Source organism: Anas platyrhynchos, chromosome 12, assembly GCF_047663525.1.
Source record: "Anas platyrhynchos isolate ZD024472 breed Pekin duck chromosome 12, IASCAAS_PekinDuck_T2T, whole genome shotgun sequence".
NCBI classification, from domain to species: domain Eukaryota; kingdom Metazoa; phylum Chordata; class Aves; order Anseriformes; family Anatidae; genus Anas; species Anas platyrhynchos.
The window spans coordinates 21,398,982-21,418,230 of NC_092598.1; the positions used below are offsets into that span (position 1 = coordinate 21,398,982).

Consider the following 19,249-nt stretch of genomic DNA (forward strand, 5'->3'; position numbering starts at 1 on the left):
GCAGCAGGTCTTAATTAAAAGTAGTAATGAAACAGGCCCTTGATACTTTTTGTTATTTTTTAAAACAAGACTAGAAATACTTGGTAATGTATTTCAATAGAAACCTCTATTTTTAGAAAATAGTGGCTTACCTATAAAAAAGCAGCTTTTGGTGTTTAGCTTGTTTCTTTAGTTAAGTAAAATCTTTAAGTATGACTAAAAAAATACAGCCTTTAAAAAGAATGTGTGAATGATCAACATAAAAAGGCATAACCTCAAATATCAAAGTTGAACTCAGTGATCCAACTCAGGTCATTCTCCAATTCTATGATTCCATGACAGTTACCCATTTGATGTGATGGAAGCTGTCGAGGGAGTGTGTCTGTGAGAGGAGGCTGAAAGAATTTTAGTAGATAAGATAAGCTAATTGGCATGTGAAACGAAGCCCAAAGTTTAGTAAATAAGACAGGTAAGGGACATGTACTATATCTTCTGCTCCCTATTGTGCAAAGAAACTGAGTCAGGAAATTCTGGGATTCCTCATGAACAACAGTTCCTGATAGAAAACAGGAAACACGTTTCAAGTACCAAGTGAAACCTAATCTGCAGTTTAAGCAGAAGCTGAGAAGCTTATAAATCTGCACTGAGATGAGAGGTCAACCAGCAGTGATGAGGAAGACTCACTAATCTTCATCCCCACGACCCCTGGCGACTACTACCAGAAAACATTGTGCAAGCGTGAATAGGAGGAATCTATGAAAATGACTCCCTGGAACTAATTTTAATACAAAGCTGGGATAGGTCATGCATATATATAGGCATCTTGAGAAACTTCATGCATATGTAACTCTTCACCACATATAACCAAGGCAAGTGCCGCATTGGGGTGTACACGACTTCGGTGGGAAAGTATGCCACCATGCCGCCCAGCACTGAATAAACATACCTACTTTACAGTCTTACTGACTGTGGAGTTTGCTTTCCACGTCACCTGCAACAGCCACTTTGACTAGATACTAGAGTGACTTTGTACCAAGATGAATGTACCAGTTTGATGAAGGCTGGCTCCTTTTGTCAATTTCCTACACCTTTGGTTTCTTTCCCGAGAGGGCCAGACCTCATGACAGAGGGGCAGGAAGCAGTATCATTTCATTCTTTTTTAGTCCTAATTGCCAACCACAGATTGAACTGGAAAGGTGTGGTAAAAGCATGGCAAGTTATTCCTTGGGGAGTCACAGCTGAACAGATTGTGGAAATAAGTCAAGGAAGAATGTGTGGGAATGAGAGAGGGAGTTTTGTGAAACTTCATACATATGTAACTCTTTACTGCATAAAACCAAGGCAAGTTGCCATGTCAGGTGTGCATGACTGGCGGGACTACCCCCCCCCCCCGTGCTGTCCAGCGCTGAATAAACATACCTACTTTACAATCTTACTGATTGTGGAGTCCATTTTCTGCAAGTCAGGAAGCATAACCAAAGCACTGCCTCCTCCACTACCTCCTCCCCCCCCCCCTTTTTTTTTTTGAAAACAGATGAAGGCACTGCTGAAGCACTATGATATTATTATCAAAATACAATTATGACAAGCTGCACCAATAAAGACAAACAGGCACACCAAAGCAAAACTGTTTCTACTGGCCCAGTAGCAGCTTACCTGGTGTAATGTAAGCACCCCTCAAGGAAGAGGAGCCACAGGGAAGGCTGGCCTGGTCTGGCCTGATTTGGGCTCCCTGAGCATCGATCAGGTGTTCTCGAAAAGGGAGCTGTAATTCCCCACATGCTCTTCTCAGACCACCACCACTGCTACAGCTGCAGTCATGTTACAGAAGCTGAACTGCATGCAGGTTCACCAGCCAGACAGGTCTCAAGGAGATAAGCTCACTGACCAAGAGCTCGGGCAACGCTGCCCACGGCAACCTGCTGAAGAACCATCCCGCTGCGCAGCGGGAAGTTTTTTTCCCCCGTGAGCTGCTCTGTCCAGCACGGAACCTTCAATATCGGGGCAAAGAACCATTTCGACGTGTGGGGGAACGACGGGGAGCAACCCCCTGAAAGAAAAAGACCCCAGTGAGGGAACACAGCCCCCTCCACTGTCACTCTTGCCGGGGCCAGGCGGCCTCCGGGGCAGCCTCCGAGATGGCCTCCGGCGTGGCCCCACACGGCTCCCCGAACCCCTCAGCGAAGCCCCGCGTTCGGCCGTGCATTGGCAGCGGTGGCGCAGGCGCAGCGCCTGGCGCCCGCCCTCAGCCATGGCGGACGACGAGCTGGAAGCGCTCCGGCGGCAGCGGCTGGCCGAGCTGCAGGCCAAGCACGGGGTAAGGCGCGGCCGGGGAACCCCGCTCCCTGCCGCCGTGGGGTCTCTCCCGCCGCAGCCCTCACCAAGGCGGGGACGGGCGCGATATTCCCCTAAGTGACGGCTCCGGGCACAGGCCGGGTCAGGCGGCAGCGGCCTGGCGGTCCCTGCTCTGCGGCCTCGAGGTGCTGGCGGGGGGGCCCCTGGTGCTGCTGCAGCGGGAGCAGGAGGTCCCTGAGGGGCATTGCCTGCCCCGCCGGGCCCCGCAGGCAGTCTTTGCCCGCCTTTGTCCCCGCCACCCGCAGCGGTGCGGGTCCCTGCCACCCGTCCTTTCAGTCACATCTGTTTTGTGAGTGTCTCAGATTTCCCGTTCTGCTCTCACACTTTGAAGTGTCACCTGTAAAATTTGAGGTCTAGATGCAACGTTAGGTTCACTTGAATCTCGTTATTACTTCTGAATAGTTACCTGCCAATTTAGTCCTGAAATTCTCTGATAGGATTGTGTTTTCTTCTGCATTGATAAATGCAAAGCATTGCATTGCATTTCTTGCTTTAAAGGATTTAATATCTTTGTTTTCTCAGCTTCAGGGAAGTTTATTGTCTTAGATCTAAACGTGAGGCTTTTTAATGTCCAAACCTAGAACAATCTGTGGCTAGATCCAGTAGCAGCAGTCACCAACTAGTTTGCATTACTGCTTTGTGAGGAAAGAAACAACTAGCGTGGCATGTGTATTTGCTAGGGCAGTAGATTTTTATTTTTAGGATCTAGTTTGTGGTCAGGCAGATTTGGCTGACAATGATTTCTACTAAAATACTTAAACTTGTTGTCCTGTGTCGAATGTTCTTGAATTACAGTATTTTATTCTGATATCATTCTTTAGGATTCTTCTGCTGATCCGTCGCAACAGGAAGCAAAACAGAGGTATAAATGGGAACTGTTGACTTTCAGTAGTGTCTTAAATCTAATAGTTTTGAATCTTTTCTTCTTTTTTAATATTGTGTTTATTTGGAATGCTCATCTGATTTTTTTGATCTTGGAAAAACACCAACAAAAGACCAGAAATATGAGAGATTTATAAAGGAAAAAAAAAAAGTAAATTTTAATTTTTCCAAAGTAAAATCATATGTTTAAAGAGCCAGACTTCTGTGAGAAGTTGAGGTGAGAGCACACAGTTGGGGCTTGTATTAACTGAAATACCGAAAATAAAACAAGTAAAATTCCATTTTTGTGAACACCTAGGCAAGTAAGTACATGAAGACTTACTGAAAACTGCTAAATAAATGATGAGGTTTAGTTCTGTCTTGGAGTTGCACAGACTGTTCATTATTCATGCTCTAACAAACTACCTTAGGTGAAATTCTAGATTGAAATGAATTTAGAATCTTTACGGGGGTAGCATGGCTTCCGTTTTTCTATCAGGATGTAATAATCAACTTTAATAAGGGGTAAGTAGTAAACTCCATCTCAATTTCTTGCAAGATGATGTCAGCTATATAGTAACTTTATTGCTGATGTATGTACAGCTCTCCAAGACAGAAAATGCTATAGAAGAAACCATATAAATGTAGGGTTTGAAGGGACTTCAGAAAGTCACTTAAATGAATGGAAAGTCTTCTGTAAATTTTATTGTATTGCACATATTATTTTAGGTGTTTGAAATCCCACTTTTAACATGTAGCTAATTTTTTGTTACAGGGAAGCAGAAATAAGAAATACTATTTTAGCTCAAGTTCTCGATCAAGCAGCACGTGCGAGATGTAAGTATCCAATAACTTTCTAATAAAGACTTCTCACCTAGTGTACTCAGTGCTGCTCAAATCAAGAACATACATGCCTGTATAGAGGCTAGAATAGAAAACGTTGAGGTGAAAACCACTACAGCTTTTCGATTGGTGATACCAGTGAGGGGGGTGGTTAACTGACGTCTGAATGACATTAATCCAACTTTTTTGAACTAATAATAGGAGCTGTAGTGATTCAAAATTAGTTAAGAACAAGCATTTAAAGAAATAAATATTTAAAAAATACAGCTTTTTTTTAATCTGTCTTACATTGAAGAAGGGATTTTGATTTAGATTTCACTACCCTGGCATGAAGTCAGTTTGATAAGGACTTTTGTCACTTTTTAGTTACTAGTGAAGCTATTCAGGTATGAATGAATAGAGCCTGTTTTTATTGCAGTGAGCAATCTGGCACTTGTGAAACCAGACAAAGCAAAAGCAGTAGAGAATTACCTTATACAGATGGCAAGATATGGACAGCTACCTGGAAAGGTGAGTTATGGCATATTTTTTTTTAATTTTCTCACATACATCCATTTTCAAACCTAATTCCTTCAAAAATATTGAATGTTTTTAATGTTTGCAAATTAACTGAAAAAATGCAGTTAAGAACTTCTGAAGGCTATTACAAAATTCTATCAAACACCTTTTATAAGAAGAGAAAGTGAATTCATTTTTTTGTTACTAAACATCTCTCAGAATGTATTTACATTACTTCTTTCCTAGATAACAGAACAAGTTTTGATAGAAATACTTGAGAAAGCAAGTCAGCAAACAGAAAAGACAACAACAGTAAAGGTAAGCTTCATTTCCTAAATATATTTTTAAATAGTTAAAAAGAGAGCAGAAAAACTGCATGTAGTGTACCACTTCGGTTCAGCATAGAAGTGAACTTCTTATTTACCATCACTGCTACACACGCTGATAAGTATTGGGATTGTATTATAGAAGTCCTTCTCAATAGTCTAATTTGCAGATATTAGCACTGGGATATTGGTGTTTTGTTGTGAGACAGACTGCTGTGCTTTTGTACTGTACCACTATGCCAGGTGGGGACTGGAAGGTTGTGATGGGGTGACTCTTCTGTTCCCTTGTAATATATTAATAGTTAAGTGGGCAGAGTTTGACAGGCTTGTTCTATGTTGGGCGTACTGTGCCCCTTGTGTTTTCACTTTGTATATTTCATTTTAGTTCAACAGAAGGAAAGTATTGGATTCTGATGAAGAGGATGATTATTAAATACTACTGTTAGACTGTCTGCCAAGTAAATGGCCTGGAAAAGGGCAACAGTTGTCAGGCAGAATGGAAAACCTGAAAATGTTTACGTTTCTTTACCTTTTTTTTTAATATAGATATATATAAAGGCCAAACAAATGAACTTGTCTTGTAAAATGGCATGAGAAGGGGATTTTATAACTTAAACTTTTCTGGTATAAGAAGCCTGAGCAGTGTGGAGTTCCCCACTGCTTCGTTAGCATGAGCGTTTTGTTGCCCCTTACTCAGTGCGTAAGCTATGCTTTCAGCACCTGCACACCCTTAACTTACTGTTATTGGACAAACCTTAACATGAAGACAAGTTAAGTGTAAGGCTTGGAACAGCCAGTCCCTCTAGGAGTTTAAAAGACTTAGCTCCAGAGTCTATAAATTACAAACTGTTAGAAACAAGATTTTCTGAGCCCCTGAAGGAAGCCTCTCCAGCAACTCTCTGACTCTAAAGTCTTCACTGGAAATTTATAAAATAAAGTGAAAGTTTCAAAGTGGTGATGATTGGTGTGTGGATCAGAGGGCATCTTCTCAGGTAGCCTGCGTAAAATTGTTACCAACCATAACTGAACTGTTTCCCTATAAAATAATCAAGCTATCTCAAAAAAAGCAAGTTAAAATTAACTGTGTAATATAGCACTGTTCAGACACTTGTTGTATATTCTTAAAACTACCTCCATTTTGTGAAATGGCTGGAGGGTTTCCTATCTTTAAAAAAAAAAAAAAAAAGGCAGTTTTCCTAAATTTTCTGCAACTCTGCATGCATAAAGTAAAACTTGTGCTGTACACTTGTTCAAAAATATGGTTATGGAAAGATGATAAATACTGTAATGTTGTGCTGATAAACACTCTATTACCACAAAGCCTTTTTCTGACATAATTTAATAGAAACATGTATGATCTCAACTGCAGTGCTTTTTTTTTTTTTTGGAATGGAATAAAATTTTTTCAAGTGAGCATTAGTGTGTGTGTGTTCTTCATCTAGTGCAAATGTGGTTAAAAAGTATTTAAACAATTATTTTTGTCTGGTTTGGAGTAGACTAGTTGTTCTTTGTTTGTGTTTGTTTACAACGAGGTTTCCTTAACTTCAGCAATTTCATGGGGGTATGCTAAATTACTTAGACTTTAAAATGACCATTTATTAGTGAAGATTTTCACAGTTTGTTGAAAGGTTTTCTCTTTGGGTGTATCTTAAGTATCCATGTTTCATGTTCCTTTTCCCAAGTTCACTACTTGCTACTTCATTAAGTTTTATTGCCTTGCTGTTCTTCTAAAAGGGCTGGTCTGGAATCTCAGTTACCAAAAACAGAAATAAACTGGACTGTACAGTAACATGCTTTGCAGACAAATCATAACAAGGTTATGAAGTTGATTTTAGCATGTTTATACTATAAATTGATGGGTAAAGCTTCCAGGGGTGCTCCCTTCTAATCCTATTCCAGTTTAGCCTTTGGTCATCATATCTCTGAATGTTGTTTAATTGATAAGCTTGTTTAAGCATGTCAAAGGAATGTTGTAAACTATTTCATTTACCTGAATCAGTCATTAGGCATTATCTGGAACTGGTCAGTAAGCAATCCTTTTTTATTTAAAAACTATATGTCCAAAATGCTTGGAAATAGTCTTTATCCTAGACTGAACATTGAAGTAAAAGTGAGGCAATTGCCTGGTCACTTAAATAGGTGTGGGTTCAACAGGACAACTGCTTTGATACAGTAACAACAGAAAACACAAATTAATTCCTATGAATTTGAACTTTTTCTACAAAACGCTAAAGAAAAAATGTATTTGCATGTTTGCTATATTACAATACAGATTTTGTTAAAAGCTACCGTAGGCAATATGCACCAAGTTAGCATTAAGTCGCATTAGTAAGCTATTGTTGGTATGTGTGTAAATTTATTTCGTTTGAGGGGATAAAAGTTTTTCAAAGGTAAGTACTAGTTTAACATGTGGCCAGTTCCTGTAAAGTATATCAGAAGTACTCTTCCTAGTTAACCCATTTCCTTATATTGGTATAGATTTTGGCTTAATGTTTTACACTTGTGTGTAAACTTGTGTGTACACTTATGTGTAAACTTGTGTGTAAGTGTGCCACTTTCAGTGGCATCTGTACTACCCACAAATGTAATAGTATCAAGCTGACATGGAGATTGGTGGCACTTTGGAACATCGTTGTTCCTACATTCATGCTCAGTGACTGCTTATTGTGGATTATTTCTCTATCGTGTTTAGCTCCATACAAAAGCGAGTTTAAGATGACTAGAACCTTAGGTCTTCCTCAGGTAGGCAGTTGCAGGAGTATCCCTGTATAGCAGGTAGATGCATACTTACTTGTCTAATCAGACTAAATTTTAAGAGTAAAATCAAATAATTATATAGTCATTCATATCAAGCTATTGCAGCTATTTCATTGCTTGCACAGAGTACACAAAACATTTTATGCTTCAAAGAATAATTTAACGTCTAGCCTTCCATAATCTATTGCAGTTAAAAGTTGTTTTTAATAGAAGGAAAAGAAAATCAGAGTTCACATGCTCTGATACTTACCTCTAACACTTTTCAAAGGTATTTAATAACCTATCTCACAAGTCATTCAAAAGCTCCTCAACTAGACTACCATTATTAGGGAATAAGAAAACAGACTTGACACTGAATTTACTGTCACTGTGCTGACTCGTAGTTAGGGCAGTATAATCTGTACTTAGTAGCATACTGGAGCATAGTCTCACTGGTATTAAAAAGCTATTAAGCTGATTTTTCTTATCTCTATTGCCAGGGAATCTTGATACAAGAATCATTTAGGTAAAAGATTATATAATTAAGATAAACTAATTTCTCAATATTTAGTTTGGAAATCAGATCTATACAAGTTTAAGTAAAATTTAGAAGTAGTATCTAGGCATTTCAAAAATAGCATTGCCTGGCTTTAAGGTAATAATTCTTGTTTTTATTGTAGGTAAGGATAAGTGACTTACTCTAAGACATTAGGAAGGAAAATCTATTTTTAGTTCAATCTCTTTTTCCTCTTGCTCTTTTGGCTTGCGATAGCTGAACATCAATCCTACCATTTTCTTTTTGTTAATGGGAAGGTGGAGCAGGAGAAGAAAGTTTTAAGTGCAAATGTTCAGTTTTACTAACAATTCTGTATTGTACACCTCTATGCCTTAAATCCAAAACCATACAGCCTTGTAGCAGCAGTAACTATATATCCATTAACTAGTTGTAATACTATTATCTACTAGAAATCTATGAATGTAGGGCAGAAGAGGGAAGAAAGTACTATTGAACTTGAGAGTAAATTCCAACAGATTCCTCAGTTTACAGAGATGTGAGGTGAACTCTTCAACTGTCCACAAAAACGAATGGAAGTAAATCTCCATAAAAGATTCAATGCTTTAAATAAGCACTCAAAGAAAACAGTGTTTTTAAGTATTATTTTACTAGCTTTTTCTTCCCATCTTTTGGCACAAATCCAAGGCACATTAGAAAAATCAGATAAATTCATAAATTATTAGAAATATAAACACATGACCTTCAACTACAAGTGTTTGTATGTGCTCTTAATGCACGTTTTATCTCTTCAATTAAAAAGTTATTTGAAAAAAAGCACTGGTATGTCCTCCAGCTTTGTACTTTGCCAGGCAGTTTACAGATATTGCAGCTAAAAGGAACAGAATTATTCATACAAATATTTTATGAAATAAAATGCAAGCTGGATGTGATGAGCCAAGAATGAAGAATACTGCACTTAAAACTGAACTTAGAACTTAGAACTGCACTTGTACAATTTACACATTCTCCTCCCATAATCAAACAGTAGAAAATGAAGTCCAAATCTAAGCAGTCATCTCAGCTATGAGCTTTTGATTCTTCAGTCATCGCACCTAGGAATGGTGTAATACCTGACATATTCCAACAAGTGCATACTGATATGAGAGGTACCTTTCAGAAATGGAAGTCTACCTGTTAAAGAAACAGTCCATAACAGGTTTTTAAGCAGCATTTTTGTCTGCAGATGTTACCCAGGTTCAGAATCATGAATATTTGTGCATTTTTTTGAATGACTTGCTTTAGAGGAAGAAAAAAATGTGTGTCCTTATACATGCTTGTTTCTGCACATTTTCTAATTAGGCTGTGAACAGTGAATCCAAAGTTCAGGTTCACAAGAGTTCTCTACTTTTCTCCACTCTTAAAAAGAACTTCATCTTGTAGATCCAACACAGGTGAGCATTACAAAGAAATTAGCAAGGATTAGTTCCCTTCACATTAATAGCATGTATAAATGTCTAACATGGTGTCGCAGATGTTACAGACTACTGTTTTCCCAGCTACTGAAATATACAGAAATATATACTATAATGGTTTGTAATATTACAATAAAAATAGAGACATTTCATTTACCTCTGGCAATAAATAGTTTGTTATCCAATATATCTTTATATATATAAATATATATATATTTATATATATTTATCCAATGTAGTGGTAAAACCTGAAAATGCAAAAATTATTCAAAGACTTCTAAAAACAAAGGGGGTGGCTAAAAAATACAATACAAGATTTGGTTTGGTTTACTCTTACATGCAGGTTTTTTAGTAAGTGCTAAGTAGAATAGGAAAGTAATTTTGCTGTCTACCTCTCAGTATTTCCCTGTTGAGATCAGTAATGATTTGTTTGTGTAGTTACCTCCAACATTAACAGTCTTTGAAAGTGCTAGGAACATTCTGTTTCTGTTGAAGAGTCATCCTTGTGTTCTGTTCTGAAGGCATAGCTTGCAATCGTCACTGAATTCTTTGATACGCAGCAAAGGAATACAGAAATTAACACCACCTAGTTCCTCAGCTTTTGACATCAAGTTTGCACTTCCTTGTCAGTGTTTGGAAAGCAAGTCATCACAGCAGTCTCTTGATTGTGAAATACGTGGATTTCTAGGGCCAGATAAACTATTGTCACTGACATTCTCTGCTGAAAGTGGTACGTTAACAGTGTGTCTTCGGTGCATTAATTTACTCCTTTGAGGAGCTTCTAGCATGTCATCACGTTTCACAAACCCACCAATCCATCCTGTGTCAGTCATTTTAACTTTGCTCTGGTCCAGTGTTTCAACAGATTTTAACTTGTTTTTGTCAAAGCTTTTAATAGCTAACTGCGAGGACAGAAAAATGGTACATTAAAAGCATTGTCTAGTTTCTTCATTACAAAAATGTAAATGAACATAGTGTTTCTTGAATATAATTACCACATTAATTTAATGGTATTCTCAACACTGAGAACACAGCCAAGGATTAGAAATAGCATACTTTGTAGGACAGATATTATCTTCAGTCTAGATGTGAGGAAACGAGAAGAGACCAACCTGCCCCAGGCTACATATAAATCAGTACCAGAACTGAAATTGAAGCATTTCACTGCATTATGCCAGTATGATCCCTAACTCTTCTGAATAGCTTTTATAATACAGGTCTCAAGGTACCGTAACAACCATTATCTGCATTAATAGCAGATAAAACAAGTATTAAACAAATAATTCAAGTAAGTGTTTCCTCTTACCTGATGCAATAATTCATAGTCAAAATTTGGGACACTTTTATCTCTTGTTATTGTTCTCCATAAATGGTTCCCTCTAAAACATATTAAAAAAATAAATTTATCTTTATAAAGAAACATACTTCCAAGTCTTTTCACAAGTCTTGATCACTGAAAATCCACAAGGTGGCACTGTCTCAACATAGAAGGGCTACAATATTTTTTTCCTGCAAAATATCAGTGTTCTACTATTCCCTGTATTTTATCGCAGAATATACATTGAAGTTTAAAAGATCATAGCAAAACCCAACCTCTGAGTGAAGCACTAAGAAAATATTTTTAACAGTCTGGCTCAGAAATTCCTGATTTATAGTACACCAAGTACTAATGCAAAAACAATTTTAAAATACGTTTGCAAGTACTCCTTCACGGGCCAGGTTTTCCCCTCCCTCAAGTACAATAAATGTATTTCTGAGGAAGTTTCTATACTTACTTGTTAAATCTGTTAATTGATTGGACCAGTTGATGTTGTCTGCTTAAGGGATCATTGGCTTTCTCACATGGCTTAGAATTCACTAGGGATTGAAAAGAACAAGTAGATAAAATTACAGGCACACTTAAGATTTTTTTAAAAAATCAGTTCTGAATGAAAAGTGGTATCTCCTGACATTGGATTTAAACTTTTACAGTAAACCTGTAATAGTAGTAACTTGAATTTCTCATCATTTCTCTTTGGAAACTTCAAAGCATTTTAAGTTCTGTGACAAAGCATTATTGATCAGATTATCATGACTGGCCAAGCCTTTGTAGACACTATATAATTCTGGACTTTGAGAATCTTAATTCCAGTTTTTACAAACCTGAACTAACATACATGTGCTATTCCACCTCCTCATTAATATTACTTACTCATGTTTTCTACTGGTCTTTTTAAAACTATTCCTATACTATTTGAAAGGACTGTCTCAGTCTTTGGCATCAGTATACAGTGATAAATTTTAACAAAATATTTACATTCTTTCTTCAGGAAGCAGACAACAGTTATTATGAAAAGTCTAACTAAAACGTGTGTATGCCAAAATGAGCACTACTTCTCCTTATTTTCCCTACTTCCTGGTCACACAGCCTCATTCCCTTCTTTCCACAGTTGTGGTGGCAGCAGACCGTTTGCTATGCTGAGTTATCTAGCTCAGCTCAAAACTTGTTACATCTATTTCCCCACGTTAGTGAACTATATCAGCTGGGAAATCATCTGAGAAACTTCCGAGGCAGCATAAGGAAGCAGTGGATAAAGAGAACCAGAAACTGAGGGAGGAGGTGGTGATGGACCAGGAGTAACACCATTTCTTCTAAGCGAGCCATTGCATCAGCTCGGCTGTGCTGTCAAACTGGTACCATGTTTCTCAACGTATTTGCTTAGACTGTACTATATATGCTGCCATTTATAGAAATACCTTCTGCAAATCTTGCTTGTTGGCCTAGAAAGCTTTGTAGCTCTTAATTTCTGTCCTATAACCTGAGAGACAGTAACAAATTGAAGTATCGCTCCCTAATCTGTTTTAGGACAATGTAAATGATAATTACAGGTGATTTAATCTGTTTTACTTTGCACTGAGATGGACAAAATTACATGGTTAATTATATCATCTCAAATGTGCCATGTTTTTTAATGTGAAATGCTTTTGCCTGTAAAATTCCACCCACCATGCACCAAACAAGTGAGAATTGAGTTTGTGGAAGAAAGTTTGCTGAGTTTAGTTATAGTATTTTAGGTGTTCCAGTAATAAACATGAAAAATAGTTTGTTGTTCTTTAATGATATATAAATCATATCGCCACATACGAATTCCTAAATCTTGTTATTCATACCAGTGGAAATTAGACATGTACCTTTTTTTCTTATCTTGATAGTAGCGTGCTGCTCATAATCCTTTTCTCTTTCTGCTGATGTAGGTACATAGCTTGGTGCTGTTTCCAGCAACTTAATGATATTTGAATTCTTAATTTGAAAATTTTCACCAGTATTAAAAAAAAGAAAAAAGGAAAGAAAAAAAAGTAAAAATTAGAATGCTAGCCTATTCAAAGCATGTTAACTGCCAAAATGAATTTAACAAACACAAAAGTACCTCTTTATAAGTACAAACTTTAAACTGTATCAGTCTGACTAGGGACAAAACCAGTGTTCTCTAAGCTGCATTGTGCCAGAATGCTTTAGTAGTCCTGGATTACTATTTTAAATTACACTATTTACAACTAAGCTATTTATGATTAAATTATAATACACATACTGAAATTGATGCAATACAGAATTCCGTGGCCATTATGCTACATCTCAGAAGCTACTTAATGTATAAAGATAGGGACCATTCATCAAGTCAATTCAGAAGTCTTGGCTAATGATGGGCTGAAAATGTTGTGACAAACAGTTACATTTGTTTTCTTTCTTACATAATGTTTATGGAACATGAAAAAAATCTAACCTTGGAAACAAACTTTCTGCACTCACCGGCTCAGCACAGTCTGCAGGGGTACAGTTCCTTTCATTCCTTATGTGTGTCATGGCACCATTCTGAAGCAGCAAGTCTACCAGGGCTTCGTTCTTCCCTATCACAGCCTCATGCAGTGCTGTATTTCCTTTGGCATTAGAAAGGTTAACAGAAGCTCCATGCTGGACAGCAAAATAAAATAGAAGTTACAAAGAAAGAGCAGCATAAAATGGAGATAGCACATTATTATTCCTTCTCTCTCCCCTTTCATTTTCCATGTATCAATGAGAACAATACAACAGCAGCCTTGTGGCTGTATGCAAAAACAAAGCATATGCTAGCAATCACCAGTTCAACAATAAGCCACCTGGCCATATTATTTCCTACTCTCTCACAGCCACAATTTCATGGATAAACTCATTTCTTTTTTTGCATGTATATAGTATATATTCCAAGTTTAAAAGAGATAAAAAAAAAAATCACACAATGCAAAAAACCCTATGCAACAGAATCCTAAGCAAGAAAACCTGCCATCTGCCACAGAGAAGTTCCATAAAAACAATAAGCTGTACAATAGCAAAGTAATATTTATCTAATCAAAAGATATGAATGGAGAGGGTTGACAGAAGTGCGAGAACAAATACTCTCCATTTTTTTCTGAGTAGTTTTGATGGAGAAATGCTTAAAGATATACTAATCCCGAGTACAACATAAACACAGATATCACATACAAAAATTCTATTCTGAACATTGTTTTCAGTGATCCTTCTCACCTGTAACAACAAGGCACTAGTCTCGTACTGACCATTCAAGCATGCATAAATTAAAGGAGTATTTCCATATATATCCCTTTTATTTTGTTTAGCATTGTAATCCATCAGACGCTTTACCACCTGTTGGAAGAAGTAACAACTTTTTAATTTAATCTAACCACAATCACACAATGGAAGTCCTTCCCACTTGTCTTACAATATAGTTATTTTTTAACTTAGAATGAAAAAAGAGATGGAAAAAAAAAAAGATTGGAGAAAAATCTCACCAAACAGATGGTAAATATAAGCATCTACTACTATCATACCAGTTTTCACTGGTATGATAGTTTTTAGCTCACACTTAAAAAAAAAAAAAAAAGGCTAGAAAATAATAATAAAAAAATACAATGAATATTCATTAACCTAAAAGTTTGTGTTGTATTCTTGTTTCCTTCTTGCTTCTGTAATGTTTTGTCTCCCCATTAGCTTCATGATTCTCACAATTTTTACTCCTTGCATTTCTCAGCTCCTTACTCTTACGCCACCTTTTCTGCATTTTCCTACTTCCAGTCTCCTATCTGCACCTGCTTTTTCCTGGTTGGTATTCTTCCTATCTCATGCACTTGGTGTCCTGTACTAATATCCTACTCTCAATAGCTCATGCTTCTGCTTCATTGCTATTGCCTCCCTGACCTCAAGTTAGGGATGAGGTTATCAGCTACCCTAAGAGCTCACTTGTCCCATAATCTACTAAAATGAGTTACATTATTGACAATATAGTAAATATTTAACGGTGTGGCAAACTGAAATTGCCAAGTCTATAGCATCAACAGATGCATACATACCGTCCTTGAAGAGGAAGAAGGGAGGAAGGCAAAGAGAAAACATACAGAAAGATTAAGCTGCACAATGTATGTTTAAGTGTTTGATGTAAGATGGTACCATTACTGGCAGCACCTTCATCAAAATGGTATTTTATACCATTAAGATAAAATGGTTGCCTACTGAAACTGCTTCATTGGAAAGAGACTGACAGAAGATTTTAGAAATGAACAAGAAAAAGCAAACATTAAATGAATTTTAACTGTTATTGGTTTAGTCTTGTTGCTAATCTCACAAAACAGCTTTTTGCTGGTGGTTAAGTGTTAAATAGCTTGTATTTAAAGAAGAGGCTTAAATACCTGGAAGTGACCCTTCTGGCAGGCTAAGTGAAGAGGAACTGCATGTTGAGCATTCTTGGCACTGACACTGGCTCCATGTTTCAACAAGAGAGAGACAAGTTCAGAGTGTCCATGCAGTGCAGCCATGTGCAGTGGTGTAAAACCATCTTGGTTTGAAACATTTACGCCAAGTCCATTAGTAGGGATCTTTGCAAATTTCTGTTGAGGAAAATACACAACAAAACTATATAATTAATCATGTTACTTTCTATTGACCAAAGAAACAATCAAATTCCTACTAAGTACACATCAAATGGGCAGACAAACATTACAAGAACTTCTGCTACAGAACCTAATTTGAGACCTTCAGGAAAACAGATGGTAAACCAGAGCAGCTCAGTAGTACTTCTCAAGAGAATAATGAGTTTTAGAATAATGAGTTTTATTTTTCTCTCTTTTCTTCCAACACGATAGCTTCTTATATAGAAATTCCAGAAATTCTGTTTCAGAACCACTGAAAAGAGGTTGGCCAAATCTGTCTCCCACACCTCAGGTATTTATACACATTGATGAGATCCCCTTTCAGTCTTCTTTTCTCCAGACTGAAGAGACCCAGGTCTCTCAGCCTTTCCTCATAAGAAGGATGCTCCAGGCCCCGTATCATCTTTGTGGCCCTCTGCTGGACTCTTTCCAGGAGATCCCTGTCTTTTTTGTACTGGGGAGCCCAGAACTGGACACAGTACTCCAGGTGAGGCCTGAACAGGGCACAGTAGATGGGGAGGATCACCTCCCTTGACCTGCTGGCCACACTCCTTTTAATGCATGCCAGGATCCCATTGGCCCTCTTGGCCACGAGGGTACACTGCTAGCTCATGGTCAACCTGTCATCCACCAGGACCCCCAGGTCCTTCTCCTCAGAGCTCCTCTCCAGCAGGTCATCCTCCAGCCTGTACTGATGCACGTGATTGTTCCTTCCCAGGTGCAGGACTCCACACTTGCTCTTACTAAAACTCATTAGGTTTCTTTCTGCCCATCTCTCCAGCCTGTCCAGGTCTTGCTGAATGGCAGCACAGCCTTCTGGCATGTCAGCCACCCCTCCCAGCTTTGTGTCATCAGCATACTTGCTGAGGGCAGACACTATTCCCTCATCAATGTGAAGATGTTGAACAAGACCGGACCCAGCACCGACCCCTGGGGAACACCCCCAGTCACAGATCTCCAGCCAGACTCTGCGCCGCCGATCACCACCCTCTGAGCTCAGCCAGTCAGCCAGTTCTCAACCCACCTTACTGTCCACTGTTCTATCCTACACTTCCTCAGCTTTGCTATCAGGATGTCATGGGAGACAGTATCAAAAGCCTTGCTAAAGTCAAGGTAGATGACATCCACTGCTCTCCCCTCATCTACCCAGCCTGTGGTATCATCATAGAAGGCAACAAGGTTGGTCAAGCATGACTTCCCCTTGGTGAATCCATGCTGATTACTCCTCATAACCTTATCCTCTTCCAATTGCTTGGAGATGGCATCCAGAACAAGCTGTTCCAACATCTTTCCAGGGACAGAGGTTTTTCACTCCATTATCAAGTAAGCCTTTGAACACTTAATCCTGTGCCAAAAATTTTATACAGTTTAGTTAAAAAAGAAATAACTTAATATCATCAGGTGAGCTCTGTTATGGTCTGTACATATTTTATTACTTTTTGGATAGAGATACAGAAGTGTTGGGCAATATGAATGCTATTTCTCTAGAGCTAGAAGTTGAATTATGTGAACACAAATTATTCTTTTTATAGAATGAATATTCCAACCTTTTGTGCTGGCCCACATTTTGAGCACTGGCATAATGGATGGCAGAATTCTGTTTTTGATGTACCGACTGTGTCATCTTCATCTTCCAACTCTTCTTCCATCCACTCTAATAGATAACGTACCTGGTATAAAAAGCAAGTCTTTCTTTATAGAGCCCAAAGGCTCCATAGCCTGATAAATCTGCATATCAGCATCTTACACAAGCAAGATTTACAAACATACACTTGTGAATAACTCAGGAAGACTATATATCTATTTCCTGGTATCATCTCCCCAAAGCCAAATTACAAAAGTCAAATGTTATTGTTGACAAAGCAGCTAGAAAGTTCACCAAGTATAGCAGTGAAGTAAATTATAAATGACTTCCTACTGCCTAATCAAGACTTCAGTGTTCACCTCTGCTCAAACCCTCCAAATCCTTTTAGCTGAGATAATGATTAGACCAAGATTGGTGTCAGCTCACGTCAACATGAATTTTGCTTCATCTTTTGCTTTAACAAACATGAGAAGTGACATGGATAATGATATTTAATGAATATCCAAACATTGCAGGGACACTGACTTTTCTTAGGCCTGTAACTTCACAGGAGCTTAACAGTTTTACTTCTTCCTCAATGTATAATGCCTCCTTTTTGTGAGAGAGGCCCTTCAGTGAAGCTAGTTTTAGGATTCAGAGCATTCATTCCTATGCTATCTTCCAGCAGTGATGCTTACTGCATTTCATTCTGACCTTAAATTCTACAATTCTACAACAACAAAAAATTAAGAAATACATTTTTACACTGAAATTTATTAATCCACTGTAAACTAAAGACATCTCAGAATTACTAGTGACTGTATTAAGACCCCATTTATTGCACCATCTGACCATGTTATGCCCGACACCTATCTTGTGTATCATTCTGGGTTTGTACTATGCTCAGTGAGGCAAGACTCTTCAATAGCCACTTTCCCCCTCCTGTCACAACTCAGTACTGGTACTCTCATTATCCAGATGCACATCTCTCAATATACTGATATCAGAGTCTCGCCAAAAATCTGAACATGCTAATCCCATGCATTATCTCTATCATAACAGTGGAATTGCCCTTTTTTCTTTCCATTTTTGGTAAAAACATTGAACGTACACACACTGAAGTATCTCAGGAAATCGTTCATAATCTCATTTTGCCAGTTAACTTTATCATCTAACACCTCCTCTATATTTCAAAATAACACAATTTCTGGAATATATAGCAGAGCCAAATTGTACCCCATGTGCCAGACTTTTAGCTGTTCCACAGGAGTTCTTTTATAGAGGAGACTTTTCTTTCTCTTTTTTTTTTTTCCCCCACAGTGTACAGCTGACCACCAAATCCAATCATTACAAATAAAAGACCAAAAATTGATGTTAAGCAGTATTGACTACTACTACACAATACTAACTTTTAGAGTCATATAAAGCTTTCTTACAAGCAACATACAGTGGGCTAAGGCAATTCTTAACAATCGCCACCCATAACGGATCTATAATCATCTACCAATTCAGCAGCCACCAAACATACAAAACGTATAGCTTGAGAACCTCCTCCCAAAAAACTGCTACATAACTCTGAAACACATTTTGAGAATAAAGCTTAACATACTCTAGGTAGATCCTTCCTCCATGCTGTCCTCGTATACTTTTTTCCCCACTAAAGACACAGAAAATTTATCAAAGCAAGCTAAATTTTATATTCAAAATGCAGAATTGTTTGTCATTGGGTCAGCTAATTAAGCTCACAGCCACTGATTAACATCATTATCCCCAATCTAAAGTATTAAGTGCTTTTGAAGTTCGCAGGTGCTATGATGATGACACAGGTTATTTTTTTTGGCTTCCTGAACAATCACAGCATATTTTTTTTATTTTATTTTTTTAATCTTCTGGTTCCATAGCACTTTTTTAAATGCCTCCTCTTTGTAAAGCTCAACTGGCTGTCACAGTGGAAATCTACAACAGCACTAATGACCCTTCTGATGCTTCTGTTCCTATGAAGACAGACCTCAGGCCATCAGAACAAGATAAGAATTTTTAAATAACCCTTTTTTTAATAGATATGCAAGCCATAACCATGCCATCCAATTGGACAGTCCTCATTATAATGAACAGTTTTACATGAACTTGAGTAATGTGGAAAGTACTGTAGGTAAAATGACTTGGGGATATGGAGTGA

The 19,249-nt window shown here is 37.9% G+C and overlaps 2 protein-coding genes and 1 pseudogene across 9 annotated transcripts in view; 1 reads left to right on the forward strand and 2 right to left on the reverse strand.

Annotated features, from left to right (window-relative positions):
• The window catches only part of LOC101794490 (neural-cadherin-like), a 63,130-nt pseudogene extending 61,134 nt beyond the window's left edge, over positions 1–1,996 (reverse strand).
• A 50-nt stretch (positions 1,997–2,046) lies between these two features.
• Positions 2,047–19,249, forward strand: part of PDCD5 (programmed cell death 5) — a 38,321-nt gene continuing 21,118 nt past the window's right edge. Inside the window, exons 1-6 of one of the 3 annotated variants that reach the window (XM_027466829.3) lie at positions 2,142–2,296; positions 3,156–3,196; positions 3,971–4,032; positions 4,457–4,548; positions 4,783–4,854; positions 5,248–6,276. In XM_027466829.3, coding sequence (XP_027322630.1) covers positions 2,231–2,296; positions 3,156–3,196; positions 3,971–4,032; positions 4,457–4,548; positions 4,783–4,854; positions 5,248–5,295 — 381 coding nt within the window. In that variant the 5' untranslated portion in view covers positions 2,142–2,230 and the 3' untranslated portion in view covers positions 5,296–6,276. Of the gene's footprint in view, positions 2,297–3,155; positions 3,197–3,970; positions 4,033–4,456; positions 4,549–4,782; positions 4,855–5,247; positions 6,277–19,249 lie in introns of those variants that run through there. The other 2 variants (XM_027466825.3, XM_027466826.3) reach the window with 2 other exon arrangements.
• Positions 8,743–19,249, reverse strand: part of ANKRD27 (ankyrin repeat domain 27) — a 42,602-nt gene continuing 32,095 nt past the window's right edge. For 4 of the 6 annotated variants that reach the window (XM_027466813.3, XM_027466814.3, XM_027466815.3 and 1 more), the window contains 8 exons: positions 17,054–17,176; positions 15,267–15,464; positions 14,107–14,226; positions 13,354–13,515; positions 12,738–12,846; positions 11,342–11,423; positions 10,873–10,945; positions 8,743–10,468 (listed from right to left, as the gene is read on the reverse strand). In XM_027466813.3, the coding sequence (XP_027322614.1) occupies positions 10,193–10,468; positions 10,873–10,945; positions 11,342–11,423; positions 12,738–12,846; positions 13,354–13,515; positions 14,107–14,226; positions 15,267–15,464; positions 17,054–17,176 (1,143 nt within the window). In that variant the 3' untranslated portion in view covers positions 8,743–10,192. The remainder of the gene's footprint in view (positions 10,469–10,872; positions 10,946–11,341; positions 11,424–12,737; positions 12,847–13,353; positions 13,516–14,106; positions 14,227–15,266; positions 15,465–17,053; positions 17,177–19,249) is intronic. The other 2 variants (XM_027466819.3, XM_027466817.3) reach the window with 2 other exon arrangements.